We start from the raw sequence: 16,566 nt of genomic DNA, 5'->3' as shown, positions 1-16,566 counted from the left end.
GAGTTGGTATAGGTATCCTTGAAATGGTATTCTAGAATTTGTATTTGAATATTTCAAACAGGAAAATTCTGTATTCAAAGACAATGGAAATGCAGAATATAATACTGATTTTAAAAACTTGAGCCTGGTCTGAACGGATTATAGGTCGTAATAATTTAACATTTAGAAAGAGGTTTTAGTTGCATCTTAAATCTAATACCTGAAAACCATCTTGTTTGTATATTCTAAGCACATAGCCAGATAAACTTAGACAATTTTGTCTTTAAGTTACAAATTACATTGTGATAAACTAGATTCACATTTGAGTCACTAGTTTATATGCCTTAGCTAATACTTATTTTTTCAGTTGCCATGGCATATCTGCTTGTGTTGCACTTGCTTATAGGACCATGATTTCTTTGCCTTAATACAAATTTGTGTCATTACCCTAATGGGAGTGAGTTCATAATAACTATACGAGTTTGGTAGCCAAAATATGGCCTGTTATTTTTCCTGTGGGTGCTTTTATTTTTATTATTATTTTTTTAAAGTTTGTTTATTTAAGTAATCCTCTCACCCAGCGTGGGGCTTGAACTCATGACCCTGAGATCAAGAGTTGGAGGTTCCACCAACTGAGCCAGCCAGGCGCCTCCTCTAGGTGCTTTTAATACTTACACCATTGTCAAAAGAGTATTGGGTCATCAGAACCACTGAAACATAAGCTATAGCTAGTGAAACCATGCTCCTTGGTGGAGTGGTCATATGACTGCTAGAATTATTAAACCCAGAGCTTCTAAAACCACCAGATTTTATTCACATTGTGTATTTAGGGTCCTGCCCCCTTTGGCTGTAGATAATGTCTGTTAATTGTGTTAAAATTGTAAGGAACTGGGGCACCTGAGTGGCTCAGTCGTTAGGCGTCTGCCTTCAGCTCAGGTCCTGATCCCAGGGTCTTGGGTTTGAGCCCAGCATTGGGCTCCCTGCTCGGCAGGAAGCCTACTTCTCCCTCTCCCACTCCCCCTGCTTGTGTTCCTGCTCTCACTATCTCTCAAATAAATAAAATCTTTAAAAAACTTATAAGGTGGGGGGGCGGCGCCTGGGTGGCTCAGTGGGTTAAAGCCTCTGCCTTCGGCTCAGGTCATGATCCCAGGGTCCTGGGATTCAGCCCCACACTGGGCTCGCTACTTAGCGGGGAGCCTGCTTCCTCTTCTCTCTCTGCCTACTTGTGATCTCCATCTGTCAAATAAATAAATAAAATCTTTAAAAAGAAAAATGATAAGGAACCTTAGATAATCTGGCCTGTTTTTTAGTATGACATTCCCATCTTACTTCCAAACAAAATTTATCTGAAGTCTAGGTATTTTGGCCAGTATTTTAAAAAAAAAGGGTATTTTTTCTATATCTTCTAGATAGTGAGCAGATAGGTCTGGGAGACTCTGAAGAGAATCTTCTATACTTTTTGTATAATCTTGGGCAAATCATTTAGCGGTCTCTGAATCTTAATTTCCCAATTTGTAACAAAATTGTCGAGAATTCAAAATTATATATGGGAGAGCATGTTATATACCGTAAGGTATTTCTGTAGTTAGCATTGTCAAGAGTTGTGTGTTTTTTAATAATATATCATGTGTGGTTTTGTGTGTATATGTGGTTGTTTTGTTTTGTTTTGAAATACTAGATTGAAACTGCTTCTGCCTTGGCTAGAGGCCAGAATTCATGAGGGCTGTGAGGAGCCTGCTACTCACAATGCATTAGCCAAAATCTACATAGACAGTAATAACAACCCAGAGAGATTTCTTCGTGAAAATCCTTATTATGACAGTCGCGTTGTTGGAAAGTACTGTGAGAAGAGAGATCCACATCTGGCCTGTGTTGCTTATGAACGTGGCCAGTGTGATCTGGAACTTATTAATGTGAGTACTGCTAGCTAAATGTTTACAGAGAGAAGGCTGCATTTTTAAATACCTGTTGTATAATGTTAGATTAGTGAATTTTGAGTTTCGTGGTGGCTTTAGGTGATATAGAGCATTCCTCGTAGTTGTAACTTTTTAAAAAAACTTGATTTGCCAATAATTCCTTGTAGTTGTAGCTTTTTAAAAAAACTTTATTTGCCAATAATTGTGAATTAAAAGGGGCCAAAATAGTAAATTAAGTTTGTATTCACCTACTAACATTTTAACCCCAGTAGTTATATCACCTGTGTTCTCATGCACTGTCTCATACATAAACACACATACACACCATACATATATGTATATATATATGTACATATGAGAATATGGTACATACTTCCTTAGTGTGTATTTTCTGAGACTAAGGGTATTCTGTTTTCATGACCACACTGTAGATACGAACTTTAGTCATCTTGATACTGACAGAATAATTTTAAAATCTGTCTTATTCTAGTTTTGTCATTGCCCCAATAATGTCTTTGTAGCATATACTGAATTTTAATAAAAACTTTGTTGTGACCTGTTCAGGTTTATATGTAAAAGCGATGGATTAAAAAAAGAAACATTAGCAGGGTATAAATCATAAGAAATAACCTTTAAAACTAAAGTTAGTCTATAGAAATTCTTTACTTTTTATTTTGAAACTAACCTTTAGTATCTTATTTAGGTTTGCAATGAGAATTCCCTCTTTAAAAGTCTTTCCCGCTATTTGGTACGCCGAAAGGATCCAGAATTATGGGGTAGTGTGCTGCTGGAAAGCAATCCTTACAGGAGACCCCTAATTGACCAGGTAAAATTGACAAATGTGTTTAAGGCTTATCTTTTTAACTATGAATAAAACCTTTCCAGGGCGCCTGGGTGGCTTAGTGGGTTAAAGCCTCTGCCTTCGGCTTGGGTCGTGATCCCAGGGTCCTGGGATCGAGCCCCACATCAGTCTCTCTGCTCCGTGGGGAGCCTGCTTCCTCCTCTCTCTCTGCCTGCCTCTCTGCCTACTTGTGATCTCTGTCTGTCAAATAAATAAAATAATTATTAAAAAAACAAAAACAAAAAAACTTTCCTGTCATCATACCCATATGTACTCAAATAGAACATATTTAACTATGAGAGAAGGCAGTAAAAAGTAGAAAATAAAATTATACTAACATATATATTGCACATACATCATAAAAATGTTTTTTAGAACCCTAAAAATTGAAGGCTCTTAATGTTTTTAAATTCTTTTGATAGAAGTACAAATATAGAAGAGAATAAATTGAAGGTTATTTATTTTTTGTTCCTGTCCTAGGAAGCATGTCTAAGGAAAATTCCCATTTTGGATACAAAGCTTCCTGGGAGCCATACAGTTAGCCAAAAATAGAGGAATTACTGAGTCAGTATTGCCACATCTATGTAGTTGAATTTGTAGTTAGCCATTAAATGATAATGAGGAGTGGTTACTACAGATAGTATTTTAATCAGGGAAAAAGAAGTTATGTAATTAGGGTGGTTTTTCTGGAGACTGGAAGTACACATGATGTGGGTATACGTGGATTTGTGTAGAAAGACCTTTGTGTGATGAGTTTAAAGGTATTTTTCCTCCTTCATTCTTATTTCAAGTTTTCTGCTGAGATGCCACCTTATTCTTACCAGATAATGTCTTCAGTAACCACCTTGATTTTCAGTACTTTAACTCCCTAAATAAACAAATATATGTATGTATATAGATGCACATATATACACATACACACACATACCTATGTATGTGTATATTTATATCTCTCTCTCTGTATACTTTGTAGGTTGTACAGACAGCCTTGTCTGAGACTCAGGACCCTGAAGAAGTGTCAGTAACTGTCAAGGCTTTTATGACTGCAGACCTTCCTAATGAACTCATTGAACTGCTGGAGAAAATTGTCCTTGATAACTCTGTATTCAGTGAACACAGGTATGCTCTAAGAAGGGTCCATTGGCTGTTAATATTCAGTCTTAAATTGTGGCCTGTCACTTTTGAGAAGAAGAAAAAGACAAAACTTAGAGAATGTTGTTTGAATTCTGACTCTTCTAATAGCCTCCTCTTCTTACCCTGCCTCTGAGACAAAAAACTCTTCATAGCCACAATGTTTATTCTTTATGACTAATAAGATTTTGAAATAATGCAATTTTTTTTTCTTGAAAGGAATCTGCAAAACCTCCTCATCCTCACTGCAATCAAGGCTGACCGTACACGTGTTATGGAGTATATTAACCGCCTGGATAATTATGATGCCCCAGATATTGCCAATATTGCCATCTGCAATGAGTTGTTTGAAGAAGCATTTGCCATTTTCCGGAAATTTGATGTCAATACTTCAGCAGTTCAGGTAGATCTTCAGATTGCCTAAGTTGATTCAATGTATGCATTATACTGTTAGGCTCAGCATAATTGATTGCTTTGGCATAGAAAAGCAATAAAATCCTAACTGTTTATTATATGTGCTGCCGAAGCAAGCACAATCCTAACAGTTTAAATGTAATTGCTATGTGGCAAGATTCATTCTACTACAATTCAGATTCAAAAATTGTTTGCTTAGGTCTTGATTGAACATATTGGAAATTTGGATCGGGCATATGAGTTTGCTGAACGCTGCAATGAACCTGCAGTCTGGAGTCAGCTTGCAAAAGCCCAGTTGCAGAAAGGAATGGTGAAAGAAGCCATTGATTCATATATCAAAGCAGATGATCCTTCATCCTACATGGAAGTTGTTCAAGCTGCCAATACTAGTGGTATGACTTCTTACTTTTATGTGTTTGTGATCTCAGAATATGTACCTGAGCTATGATTAAGCTAGGCATTAAGATATTGGTCTATTCTGAATTTATATAGGAATGAGATACTGCATGGTTACTTGTGAAGAAATTTAGCACTCCATCTTAGTCCACATATAGAAGGGCTGCATTTTGTGAACTTACAAAGGTCCACAGGGAATAATTTCTGTTTTCAAATCTCAGAATTCTTTTTAAGATTTTATTTATTTGAAAGAGATAGCGAGAGGGAGCACAAGCGGAGGTGGAGGGGAGCAGGGGGAGGGAGAAGCAGGCTTCCCGCTGAGCAGGGATTCCAATGCAGAAATCCCTGGGATCATGACTTGTGCTAAAGGCAGATGCTTAACTGACTGAGCCACCTAGGCACCCCTGAAATCTCATAAAAAATTTTTTTTTCATTTTTTATTTTTTTATTAACATATAATGTATTATTAGCCCCAGGGGTACAGGTCTGTGAATCGCCAGATTTACACACTTCACAGCACTCACCATAGCACATACCTTCCCCAATGTCCATAACCCCACCTCCCTCTCCCTACCCCCCTCCCCCTGGCAACCCTCAGTTTGTTTTGTGACATTAAGAGTCTCTTATGGTTTGTCTCCCTCCCGATCCCATCTTGTTTAATTTATTCTTTTCCTACCCGCCAAATCCCTCATGTTGCCTCTCAACTTCCTCAAATTAGGGAGATCATATGATAATTGTTTCTCTGACTGACTTATTCGCTAAGCATAATTCCCTCTAGTTTCATCCACATTGTCTCAAATGGCAAGGTTTCATTTCTTTTGATGGCTGCATAGTATTCCATTGTGTGTGTGTGTGTGTGTGTGTGTATACACACACACCACATCTTCTTTATCCATTCATCTGTTGATGGACATCTAGGTTCTTTCCATAGTTTGGCTATTGTGGACATTGCTGCTATAAACATTCAGGTGCACGTGCCCCTTCGGATCACTACATCTGTATCTTTAGGGTAAATACCCAGTAGTGCGATTGCTGGGTTGTAGGGCAGCTCTGTTTTCAACTTTTTGAGGAACCTCCATGCTGTGTTCCAGAGTGGCTGCACCAGCTTGCATTCCCACCAACAATGTAGGAGGGTTCCTCTTTCTCTGCATCCTCGCCAGCATCTGTCATTTCCTGACTTGTGAATTTTAGCTGTTCTGACTGGTGTGAGGTGGTATCTCATTGTGGTTTTGGAATTTTGGTTTACTCATAAAATTCTGATTGATTTCTAATCTGACAACTTTAAGGAAAAGGGGAATTCAGCTATTCATTTGGTCAGTGATAATACAGAAATGTAATAAAAGTTTTGCCATTTTAGATACTTTCCATCATTTACATTTATTATTCTCTATTATTTCCGTAGAAAGGAAATTAATAATTCTTGTTTATTTGAGTGAAAAGGTAAATGTTAAGATGTTAGTGTGTGGACTTACTTTCTTCTTTATACCTAGGCAACTGGGAAGAACTAGTGAAGTACTTGCAGATGGCCCGTAAGAAGGCTCGTGAGTCCTATGTGGAGACAGAATTGATATTTGCCCTGGCTAAAACAAATCGCCTTGCAGAGTTAGAAGAATTCATCAATGGGCCAAATAATGCTCATATCCAACAAGTGGGTTTCCTGTTCAAATTTTTTTCAGTGTAAAAGATAAGCTGTTAAGGAACTTTAAATAGTATCTAACGTATCACAACTGATGATTTCCAAGAAAAAATGTTTCTCAGTATTAAATTGAGTTATGACTTTGGAAAGAGGATCGAGTTTACACTTAATGAAAATGAATTGTATTTGTTTCAGGTTGGTGACCGTTGTTATGATGAAAAGATGTATGATGCTGCTAAACTATTGTATAATAATGTTTCCAATTTTGGACGCTTGGCATCTACCCTGGTTCATCTGGGTGAATATCAGGCAGCTGTTGATGGAGCTAGGAAAGCTAACAGTACTCGAACATGGAAAGAGGTAATCTTAACACCAGTTCGAAGAATTAAGATTCTTGGAAATCTCTTTAAACGATTAATTGAATTAACCAGCCATGTTTATATTTGTGTTTACATAATTGAAATTTTTGTTATAGGTCTGCTTCGCCTGTGTAGATGGCAAGGAGTTTCGTCTTGCTCAGATGTGTGGGCTTCATATAGTAGTACATGCAGATGAATTGGAGGAACTTATCAACTACTATCAGGTAATGAACAGGGGTCTTTTATTAATTGAGAGCTATTGCTGCAGATGGTCTTATCTTTAATTGTGTATTTCCCTTATTCAGGATCGAGGCTACTTTGAAGAACTGATAACCATGTTGGAAGCAGCGCTGGGACTTGAGCGAGCTCATATGGGAATGTTTACCGAATTAGCTATTCTATATTCTAAATTTAAGCCACAGAAAATGAGGGAGCACCTGGAGCTGTTCTGGTCCAGAGTGAATATTCCTAAGGTAACCAGCTTTTAACATTGTGAGGTGGCTCTATAGCTGTAATTAAAACTTTAAAACATCTTTCCTTTTTTAGGCTTTAGCTAGAATTACAGACTCCTATCTAAAGCATTTAAGTCTTTTCTTACATAGGTGCTTAGAGCTGCAGAACAAGCTCATCTTTGGGCAGAATTGGTGTTTTTGTATGACAAGTACGAAGAATATGATAATGCCATAATTACTATGATGAATCATCCAACTGATGCATGGAAAGAAGGGCAGTTCAAAGATATCATTACCAAGGTGTGTATCTTCTTCAGAAGATAGAATTTTTGAAAGGAGAAAGCTCATTAGGAAATGACTCTTAATTTACATGTGGGTTTTTCCCATTTTAGGTTGCTAATGTAGAACTATACTACAGAGCAATACAGTTCTACTTAGAATTCAAGCCTCTGTTGTTAAATGATTTGCTGATGGTGCTGTCTCCACGATTGGATCATACTCGTGCTGTCAATTATTTCAGCAAGGTAATTTTTAAAAACTTCAGAATTTCAGGGCGGTGCCTTAGTTGGTTGAACAGCTGCCTTCCGCTTGGATCATGATCCCAGAGTCCTGGGATCGAACCCTATGTTGGGCTTCCTGCTCAGTGGGGACCCAGCTTCAAGAACCTCTATCACTTCCCCTGCTTATACGCACACTCAGGTGTGTTCTCTCTCTCTCAATCTGTGTCAAATAAATAAAATTGGGGGACAAAAAAAAAAACAACAACAACCTTTAAGAATCTCAGCAAGGAACTAAGACATGTTTGGATAACTTTTGTTGAACGTTAAGAATATGCTCTGTTTGTAACAAAACTCTTTATTTTAAAAAGGTTAAACAGCTACCGCTGGTGAAACCATATTTGCGTTCAGTTCAAAACCACAATAATAAATCTGTGAACGAATCACTGAACAACCTCTTCATTACAGAAGAAGATTATCAGGTAAAACCTTTTATTTCTTGCATATATTTTCAGAGATTGAGGTTATGATTGAGTGGTTAAATTGATGTGTTTGGGTTAAAAAAAAAAAAGCCCAGTATCCCTTAGAATTGTAAACAGTAGGTACTTAGATGCCTGGGATCTAAATTTAGTGATGTTTTCAGGATTGATAAATCTGAGTTCTAATTGCCAAGTTTGCAGAATTTTGCTTAGATCATGTCTTAGTTGATGCTTGAGAAAAATACTGTAGTGACTTTGTTCTTAATCATCTAGATTTTAGGTGAGGTTCAAAAAGTCTTTGAACTAAAACTTAACTAAAACTTACTTGGTATTAAGTGTATTTATTCTCTGCTCTTCTTGCTCAATAGTATATTAGTGTCTGTCTTTTAATAAACTTTCGCTAGGGAAGAATTTTGCAAACATATAGTTAGAATTAAGGTAGGGGTGCCTGGGTGGCTCAGTGGGTTAAGCCTCTGCCTTCAGCCCAAGGTATGATCTCAGGGTCCTGGGATCAAGCCCCGCATTGGGCTCTCTGCTCACCTCTCTGCCCAGGAGCCTGCTTCCCCCTCTCTCTGCCTGCTGCTCTGCCTGCTTGTGATCTCTGTCTGTCAAATAAATAAATAAAATCTTAAAAAAAAAAAAATAAGGTTAAGTTTGTTCCCTTTTTTTTTTTCTCTTACTATTAGTGTGATGGGTTCAGATCTCATGCTAATCTGTATTCCTAAGTACCATGTTTAATTGTATCAGGAGTTTCTCTAAAGCAAAGAATCTTATCCTCCAAATTACAAATCCTCCCATTTTCATTAACTGTTCAAGTTAGTTCTTGATACTGAAAACCTTGGAGAAAATTGCACCTTTAGAAATTCTACATTTTTTATAGTACCTTTTATAAATTTTATAGTGCCTTTGAGGACATTGTTACACAGTCAGATCAAAGAATCTCCATACTTGTTCAGCTTGCAACTTTCAGGCCTGATGCTTGAATCTAGGCTGTTGTATTATAAGAAGGCTCATTGATCAAGTTGTATTTTAGACACATATCATACAGTGTTGGTCAAGTCAGACACAGTAATGACTTCTTGATAAAAAATGATGGAACAAGTTTTAAACTAAAACTGATTTGGCATTGGATTTTTTTGTTTTTTAAAGGCTCTGCGAACATCAATAGATGCTTATGACAACTTTGACAATATCTCACTTGCTCAACGTTTGGAAAAACATGAACTCATTGAGTTCAGAAGAATTGCTGCTTATCTCTTCAAAGGCAACAATCGCTGGAAACAGAGTGTAGAGCTTTGCAAGAAAGATAGCCTGTACAAGGTGGATAAAGTTGGTGGGGGCAGCCCTATTAAATCAAGAACTGGATGATCTGTTTTAACTCTAAGAATGTTATATTTGAAGTGATTATGGTCTATACAAGTATCAGTGTATGAGAATTGCCTTTAATCCCCCATTTGAGGGGGATGGTAATTAAGTCATTTTCTTGATTCTGAGGGTCATCTTCTGTTTGTGTCAAATCTCTTTAAAAAACAAAGTCACCTTGTCATATTTTCTTTCAAGAAATCAATTTTGAATGTTTTCCTCCCTCATTGTATTACTCGATTTGCCAGTTTATTATATTTGAGTTTAATGTTTGACCTTCATCCTTTCCTTTGAATAGGATGCAATGCAGTATGCCTCTGAATCTAAAGATACTGAGTTGGCTGAAGAACTCCTACAGTGGTTTTTGCAGGAAGAAAAAAGAGAGTGCTTTGGAGCTTGTCTTTTTACCTGTTATGATCTTTTAAGGCCAGATGTTGTCCTGGAAACTGCATGGAGGCACAATATCATGGATTTTGCCATGCCCTATTTCATCCAGGTCATGAAGGAATACTTGACAAAGGTAATGGTGCCTCTGAGTATACTCAGAACTATTTATTTTAAGGATTTGTAAAATTCCACATGCAGATTTATTTTTTTCAAATGTTTTTTTCTCTAGTAGAAGTGTTAAGTCATTTGGTTGTCATAAAATATTTTTATTCTTCAGTAATTTATAATGTCTGACAAAAGACATTGAGTGGAAAAGGGAACTCAAACATAACTTGTCAGAATGTTTACCCTCCACATATTTCTGAGGGTGAATAGTGTTACTTCTATATTGTATGTTTGGGTTTTTTTAAACATCTACTAAAAAGACTTTTTTTCCCCCAAAAATAACCTCTTCCTCAAATCAGTTCTTATAACTCAGATATCCATAACTTAGTAGTGTAGATTCCCTTTTATTTGGTTGCTTCTTGACTTTAATATATCTGCCTGTTTTCTTCTGGGGAAGCAAAATCTATATTCTTAACATCCCATTGATCTTCTGGTAGTACATTTTGGTAGCTTAACCCCTAATTTTAAAATATAGCAGGTTAATAATTAACAACATATTACCTAAAAATGCATTAAACAAGCCATGGGTATAATCATCTTACAAAATTCACTTAATGTACCTTTTCGATGTCATATTTTTTTTTACTTACTTGATCCTCAACAGTTACTAGCTTTTTTACTGTAGAACATTTTTAAATGGTCCCAAGGGATCCATTTGTTAAAACTTATTAAAATCAGTCTCCCATCTGATCTCTTCAGCATGTCTGAGTAAAGGGGGAAAAATAAGTACTGCTAATGACCCCTAGTATGAATATTTCCTTAGGGTGCCATCTAAGTAGATACCATTGTGTTGAGTCATAATTTTATAAGAATTAGCATTTTTGGTATAAAAACTGCTTGAAGTCCAGTATAAGAGAACGTTTGCCTTATATTAGCCATAGATGAGAATAGCTTCTTTTCATATGCATAATGCCAACTTAAGAGAACTGGCTCTAAGCTGCTGTTAACCGAAATGCTGTTAAGTTTTACTAGCGATTAAGCTGCTTTCTATCACACTGACTCTAGCATAAATTCTTCTGCAATAAGCTCTGAAGTTTAAAAAAAAATCCTAAATTTTGCTTCCAGTATGCCCTTTATTTTCACTTTTCTCATGCCTTTTTTAGTGGTTAGTTGTTTCTCCCCTAAACCTTTGTTGCTGATTCTACCTTTTTATGCTCAATATGGAATTTGATTTTTTTTCTAAGCTGCACCTTCTGAATTCCTTTGCAGGTTGATGCAATAAAGGAAAAGGTGAAAGTTGATTCTTTTCCATCTTTAAGTCTGGAGGACTAAGTCTAAGGAATTTGCATGATTTTTTTTCCTTCCTTTTCTACACTGCTGCTGCTGCTTTTTCCCCCAAATAAATTTTCACTAAAGCCTCTGCAAGTCCCTTGAAACATAACTATAATAGAGCTGTAGGACATTAGTAGATGTTTGCTACTAATCGGCTAATAGGCTTTAGGAAGGGCAGGAGGCTAATCAGTAGTTGGTTCACAGTCTCTCTTAAATATATTATTAAAAACCGAGCCTGGTGAGTTTCCATATTAATTCCAAAGTTTCAGGAAATTTCTCTTCCCTGTCAGGGTATCTGGACCATAATAGGATTTTCTTAATACTCTAAATAAATTTAAGCAGCCTCTGGTTTTATTTTGTGAGCTTTGCCTGACAGTTGTTGAATTTATATATGTATATATATGCCCTAAAAGGCTTTTTGGGGTTTTTTTTTTTGGTATTGAAGGACTGTGATCCAGTTTCTGATCTCTTGATTCTTACTAATTTTTTGCTGAAAGTAGATACAAGAGATACTAGCTGCTTCCGAAGAGACTTTCCTCATGTTTCTCCAGGTGTCCAGTTCTTATGGTGCTAGTCCATTTTCAAGAAGAATCAAAACTTTTTTAATCATGAGAGTAGCTTGCTATAATTGTTGCTAAGCAACATGGATTATTTCTGTATATAATGAAGCAATATTAACTTCTTCCTGTAATAAGGCACACCTCTGAAGCTACCTAAAATTTGCTGTTACTCATCCGTTGGCTTGTCCAAGGTCAAATTTAGGCACCTTTTTGGTTGCTGCTTCCTTCATTGGCTTGTCTCCATCCCAGTGTAAATGAAACAAACTTATGACTGGTATCAAATTGTTGTACTAAAAGGGTGGGAAGGTAAAGGAGAGTTGAAACAAATTTGAAAGACTTTGGGTGGGGGACAATGCCTTGGCATTATGTTGAACCAAACTGGAATCACCATTGGAACTTACGGCAAACCTGAGTAAAATGCATTGTGTGTGAGGCCCTTCAGCAGCTAGTAAAGCAAGGCAGTTAGAAAGCGTGTGTGTGAAAAACAGGTAATTGAACTGCAGTGTTATGCATTGTTTTAAATCAAGCATGTACAGCAGTCATTGCAATTACATCATACTACTTTTGAAACTCTTAAAGCATTGCTGTGGGCTGTGTGTGTTTCCTTGAGAGCCTGTATAGCAACAGTCATCTTCAGATCTCACTTCTTGCTTCAGTACTTTTGCCTTTTTTTCATGCACACATACACCAAAATAACTGACTGCATGTTAACTTTTCCTCTGCAGCATATTGCAGTCTTTGTGGAAAAGCCTTTTACATTACAGTGAATTTTTAATAGTACAGATGGAACTGAACTCAGTGACATGCTTACCTGTGTTTTTCTTTTTAAATCCAAGGATCAGAAACTTTTGTTACAGCTCTTAACAAAAGCTTATGTTCATTAAAGCCTTCTCTGCTTTTCTTTTTTGAGCAATCTAAATTGGGTCAGTGGAAACAAAAATTAGATGTTGCTGTGCCAGAGGCTGTCCCATTATATAGAAAAATAAAATTTTTGCTTAATTTGATGCTATTCCTTCAGAGTTACTATTTTTTGGTCCCCCCCCCCCATGCCCAACCTGTCTGTGACAGTGCCTGGGCATTGTGGTATTGCTAGCTTTTCTTCTAAGTCTTTAATGTGTACTACTTTAATAGGACGTCTTTCTTGAAAATTTGATTTAGGTTCACCTCTGACATTAATGTTTAAACATGTGTTCCCTTCAGATTCTTTTCCTTGAAAGTCTGGAAATGTATTATGCAGTGGTGACTTTTTTTGGTTGGTGTTTCATTTTTCTTCTAATAACTTGGAAGTTATTTACACTCATCCATGTATTTTTTTGTATAACCTCTTTAGCATACTGTTTAGTTAGCAAAACCCTATCTGACCCTGATGGCACAGACTGTGCTTTATAGTATACAGCTGAAATAATTTTTAAGCTTGAATGCCAAATACTGGGTATTTCTCATGGTACTTCTATTCCATAGTTGTTTTTAATTCAATATAGGGGTAATTTGTAACATTGAACACATAGGCCATGAAATAGGAAAACGGCATACAAAAGCATAATCAGTCCATTTTCCAAGTGTAGAAAAACCACATTTTATCTGAAGGTATCTAGGGTGTGTACCCCAACTTTTCTCAGATTATTCTCTGATAAACTAGAATGGATTTGATTTACATTTATAATATTTAATATGGGACAAAATATGTATAAAATACTGTCCTGACCTTAATAACCTATGTAAAGACTCACACATGCAATTTTAAATCATTTAAAATAGAAATTACAGGCTACTTTAACCTTTTTAGGACCCGGTCTTTATAATTTTTCACTAAAGTCTGCATGTCTTTTTTTGTGATTTTCACTGTTTACCTTTTTGAAGAATACGCCATGACCATTCATTAAAAGTTTTTCCTGCACTCTGCCCCCCATCTCACCCAACATACTTAGGACTTGGAAAACCACGAGTAATAGATAACATCAAAATTTGAAGTTTTAGTTTTACCTCAGGTATAATGATAGACTTTTAAATATAGTTTAAAAGACAAATATAATTTAAAATGTAGGTGGAAGTTGTATAGTAGACATCCCATAAGCCTACTGTCCTAATAACATTTCTCCCCAATTTTTTACAGAATAACAGAACCAAATCCTGTTAGTCCTAGAATAAATTTTGCAGAATATCTTATTCAGCTATCATTATACAGACAGGAAATTTGAGGATCGGTGTAATGGTCTGCCAGGGTCACTCAATTAGTTTGTGGAAGGACCTATGTACTCCAGCTCCTTTCTTTCACTTTTTTTAAAAAACTTTTTTAAACATTCGGACTCCTACAGTATTAGTTCTTTCTGATACCATCCACTTTTATTTAGAGTAGTTAGCATGTAATAGCCATTTACTACTTTAATTAAAAGCAAAAAAATTCTTCTTCCAAGACACTGGGGCAAAAATTAGGCATTCCTACTACTATTTCTACTTCTTAGAAAATAGAGCATTAGAACATGCAGCCTGTCTTTATCAAACAATGGAATATGGGGCCACTTCATGTCTTAAACTTCAGTCTGCACCTGTAACAATATCAGCAGAAACTTTGCACACTTGGCAAAAGATAGCTTATTCCAAATGAGCATTTGTCCAGTCATTAACTCATTTACTTCTTTGAATATCTTTTCCTTTGGGGAGGGAAGTTTTGCCTGGTCATGAGTTCATTATTACCTTTGACATGGTTTAAACTTCATTTGAAAAAGTGGTTCCTTCTCGTTTATCCCTCCCTCAGGCTGGCTGCATCCTAGCATGCCCAGTTTTAGCCTGGCGTGAGCTTTTATGGCATTTATAAATCCCTCCTTTCTGAGGGTTTATAATGACAGTGCTAAAAATCACCTTGACTGAACTGTGAACATTGCCAATGAATTTGAGGGGGCCTGAGAATGTTCTTTAGTCTGTTTTATTTTGACAAAATTTAACATACTAAGGCTTTTCCACTTTCTGCCATAAACCTAGGTTTGTAATACTTTTGAGGTGCTAAGTAACATTACCTGTTTTTCTCCAGGTGGATAAATTAGATGCTTCAGAGTCACTGAGAAAAGAAGAAGAACAAGCTACAGAGACGCAACCTATTGTTTATGGTAATCTCGCTCTCTTTGTTTAACCCCACAGAAAAGTATTAGGCAGACACTTTCATTCTCTAGGGATCCTACCTCAAAACAGAAATATAGTAAGTTTTTAGTGCAAAAGGCTCACTGAGTTTAGGAATAATTTTGCCATCTTTTTCTGAAAACAGTCTTAAAGCAGACTTTGAAATTGTTGATTAAGGTCATCTTAAATGCAAAGACAATATTAAAAACCAGTCACTTAAGATCATAACTTTAATTTTCCTATTGCCTGCTCACTGATTGATTTGTAAATTACTAAGAAATATTAATGAGTTCAGTTTTCAGAAATGCAGAAAGAAGAGAACATGCCAAGGGTGTCTTTATTGTGCTTTTCATAAAGAGTACATCTTTAAGTTCTAACCAGGGCAGAGAACTGGGTTATTTCCATTTGAGAACTTTCCAGGGAGAGAGGATCTTGAGACTCTCTGTCAATATTGAAGGCAGTTTAATTTCTTCTATGTGCAAGTCTGAGCTACTTCCCTTTTCCCTTTTATTCTTGGTGAGCATACTCATTTGAACAATGAATTAATTAGGCAGCTATAAATTACAGCACTATAACCAGGTGTTCTTTGGAGGAAAGCATAAAATTGTGACCACCATTGCTAAAGGAAATGATAAACTACAAATCTATTATGACAGTTATCTCCTTTTTATTATATATTAAAAGGATTCTGGGAATTTAGAGGACTGTGTGGTTTTGATAAAGTTGGAGAAGATAAATCTAAAAGATTAAAAATGGGGGCGCCTGGGTGGCTCAGTGGGTTAAAGCCTCTGCCTTCGGCTCAGGTCATGATCCCAGGGTCCTGGGATCAAGCCCCACATCGGGCTCTCTGCTCCGCGGGGAGCCTGCTCCCTCCTCTCTCTCTGCCTGCCTCTCTGCCTACTTGTGATCTGTCTGTCAAATAAATAAATAAAATCTTAAAAAAAAAAAAGATTAAAGATGATTAGATTAAAGCAGGTTAAAAGATTAGAGCAAGATGTTTGACATATTTGAGATAGGACACACAGTATCCCATAATACTTTGGGGGTACCTACTGTATTTGGCTTATCTTCAGAGCATTTAAATGGAGAGTCGGTCTAGGCAGTTGAAAATTTCAGCATTAAGGTTAAAAGTGATTTTTACAAACTGTTGATTTCCTAAAAGAATTTACTCACAAACAGGGCGCCTGGGTGGCTCAGTGGGTTAAGCCACTGCCTTTGGCTCAGGTCATGATCTCAGGGTCCTGGGATCGAGTCCCACATCGGGCTCTCTGCTCAGCAGGGAGCCTGCTTCCTCCTCTCTCTCTCTCTGCCTGCCTCTCTGCCTACTTGTGATCTCTCTCTCTCTCTCTCTCTCTCTCTCTGTCAAATAAATAAATAAATAAATAATCTTTTAAAAAAAATAGAATTTACTCACAACAATTTTTGTTGTTCATATAAAAGAGACATGAGGTCACTTGTCTGAGAGAGAAACCTTGCACTAGGTTTACATTCATTTGGGGGATTAAGTCAAGTTTTCTACAGGTTGTTTTCTTTATGTGGTCAACCACTACTTAAAATACTTAAGAGTGTTGGGGCGCCTGGCTGGCTTAGTCAGTAGAGACTGCTA

At 36.7% G+C, this 16,566-nt stretch overlaps 1 protein-coding gene across 2 annotated transcripts in view; it reads left to right on the top strand.

Annotated features, from left to right (window-relative positions):
* CLTC (clathrin heavy chain) overlaps positions 1 to 16,566 on the top strand; it is a 65,770-nt gene that overhangs the window by 46,876 nt on the left and 2,328 nt on the right. Inside the window, exons 17-32 of one of the 2 annotated variants that reach the window (XM_044248550.1) lie at positions 1,658 to 1,892; positions 2,599 to 2,721; positions 3,710 to 3,855; positions 4,087 to 4,270; positions 4,481 to 4,673; positions 6,168 to 6,325; positions 6,509 to 6,673; positions 6,789 to 6,896; positions 6,978 to 7,145; positions 7,275 to 7,424; positions 7,517 to 7,648; positions 7,993 to 8,103; positions 9,250 to 9,420; positions 9,761 to 9,982; positions 11,224 to 11,244; positions 14,875 to 14,950. In XM_044248550.1, the coding sequence (XP_044104485.1) occupies positions 1,658 to 1,892; positions 2,599 to 2,721; positions 3,710 to 3,855; positions 4,087 to 4,270; positions 4,481 to 4,673; positions 6,168 to 6,325; positions 6,509 to 6,673; positions 6,789 to 6,896; positions 6,978 to 7,145; positions 7,275 to 7,424; positions 7,517 to 7,648; positions 7,993 to 8,103; positions 9,250 to 9,420; positions 9,761 to 9,982; positions 11,224 to 11,244; positions 14,875 to 14,950 (2,363 nt within the window). The remainder of the gene's footprint in view (positions 1 to 1,657; positions 1,893 to 2,598; positions 2,722 to 3,709; positions 3,856 to 4,086; positions 4,271 to 4,480; positions 4,674 to 6,167; positions 6,326 to 6,508; positions 6,674 to 6,788; positions 6,897 to 6,977; positions 7,146 to 7,274; positions 7,425 to 7,516; positions 7,649 to 7,992; positions 8,104 to 9,249; positions 9,421 to 9,760; positions 9,983 to 11,223; positions 11,245 to 14,874; positions 14,951 to 16,566) is intronic. The other variant, XM_044248551.1, reaches the window with a different exon arrangement.

Source organism: Neovison vison, chromosome 5, assembly GCF_020171115.1.
Source record: "Neovison vison isolate M4711 chromosome 5, ASM_NN_V1, whole genome shotgun sequence".
NCBI classification, from domain to species: domain Eukaryota; kingdom Metazoa; phylum Chordata; class Mammalia; order Carnivora; family Mustelidae; genus Neogale; species Neogale vison.
Note: the sequence above shows the minus strand (reverse complement) of the source record. Positions and strands in the feature narration are given on the sequence as shown.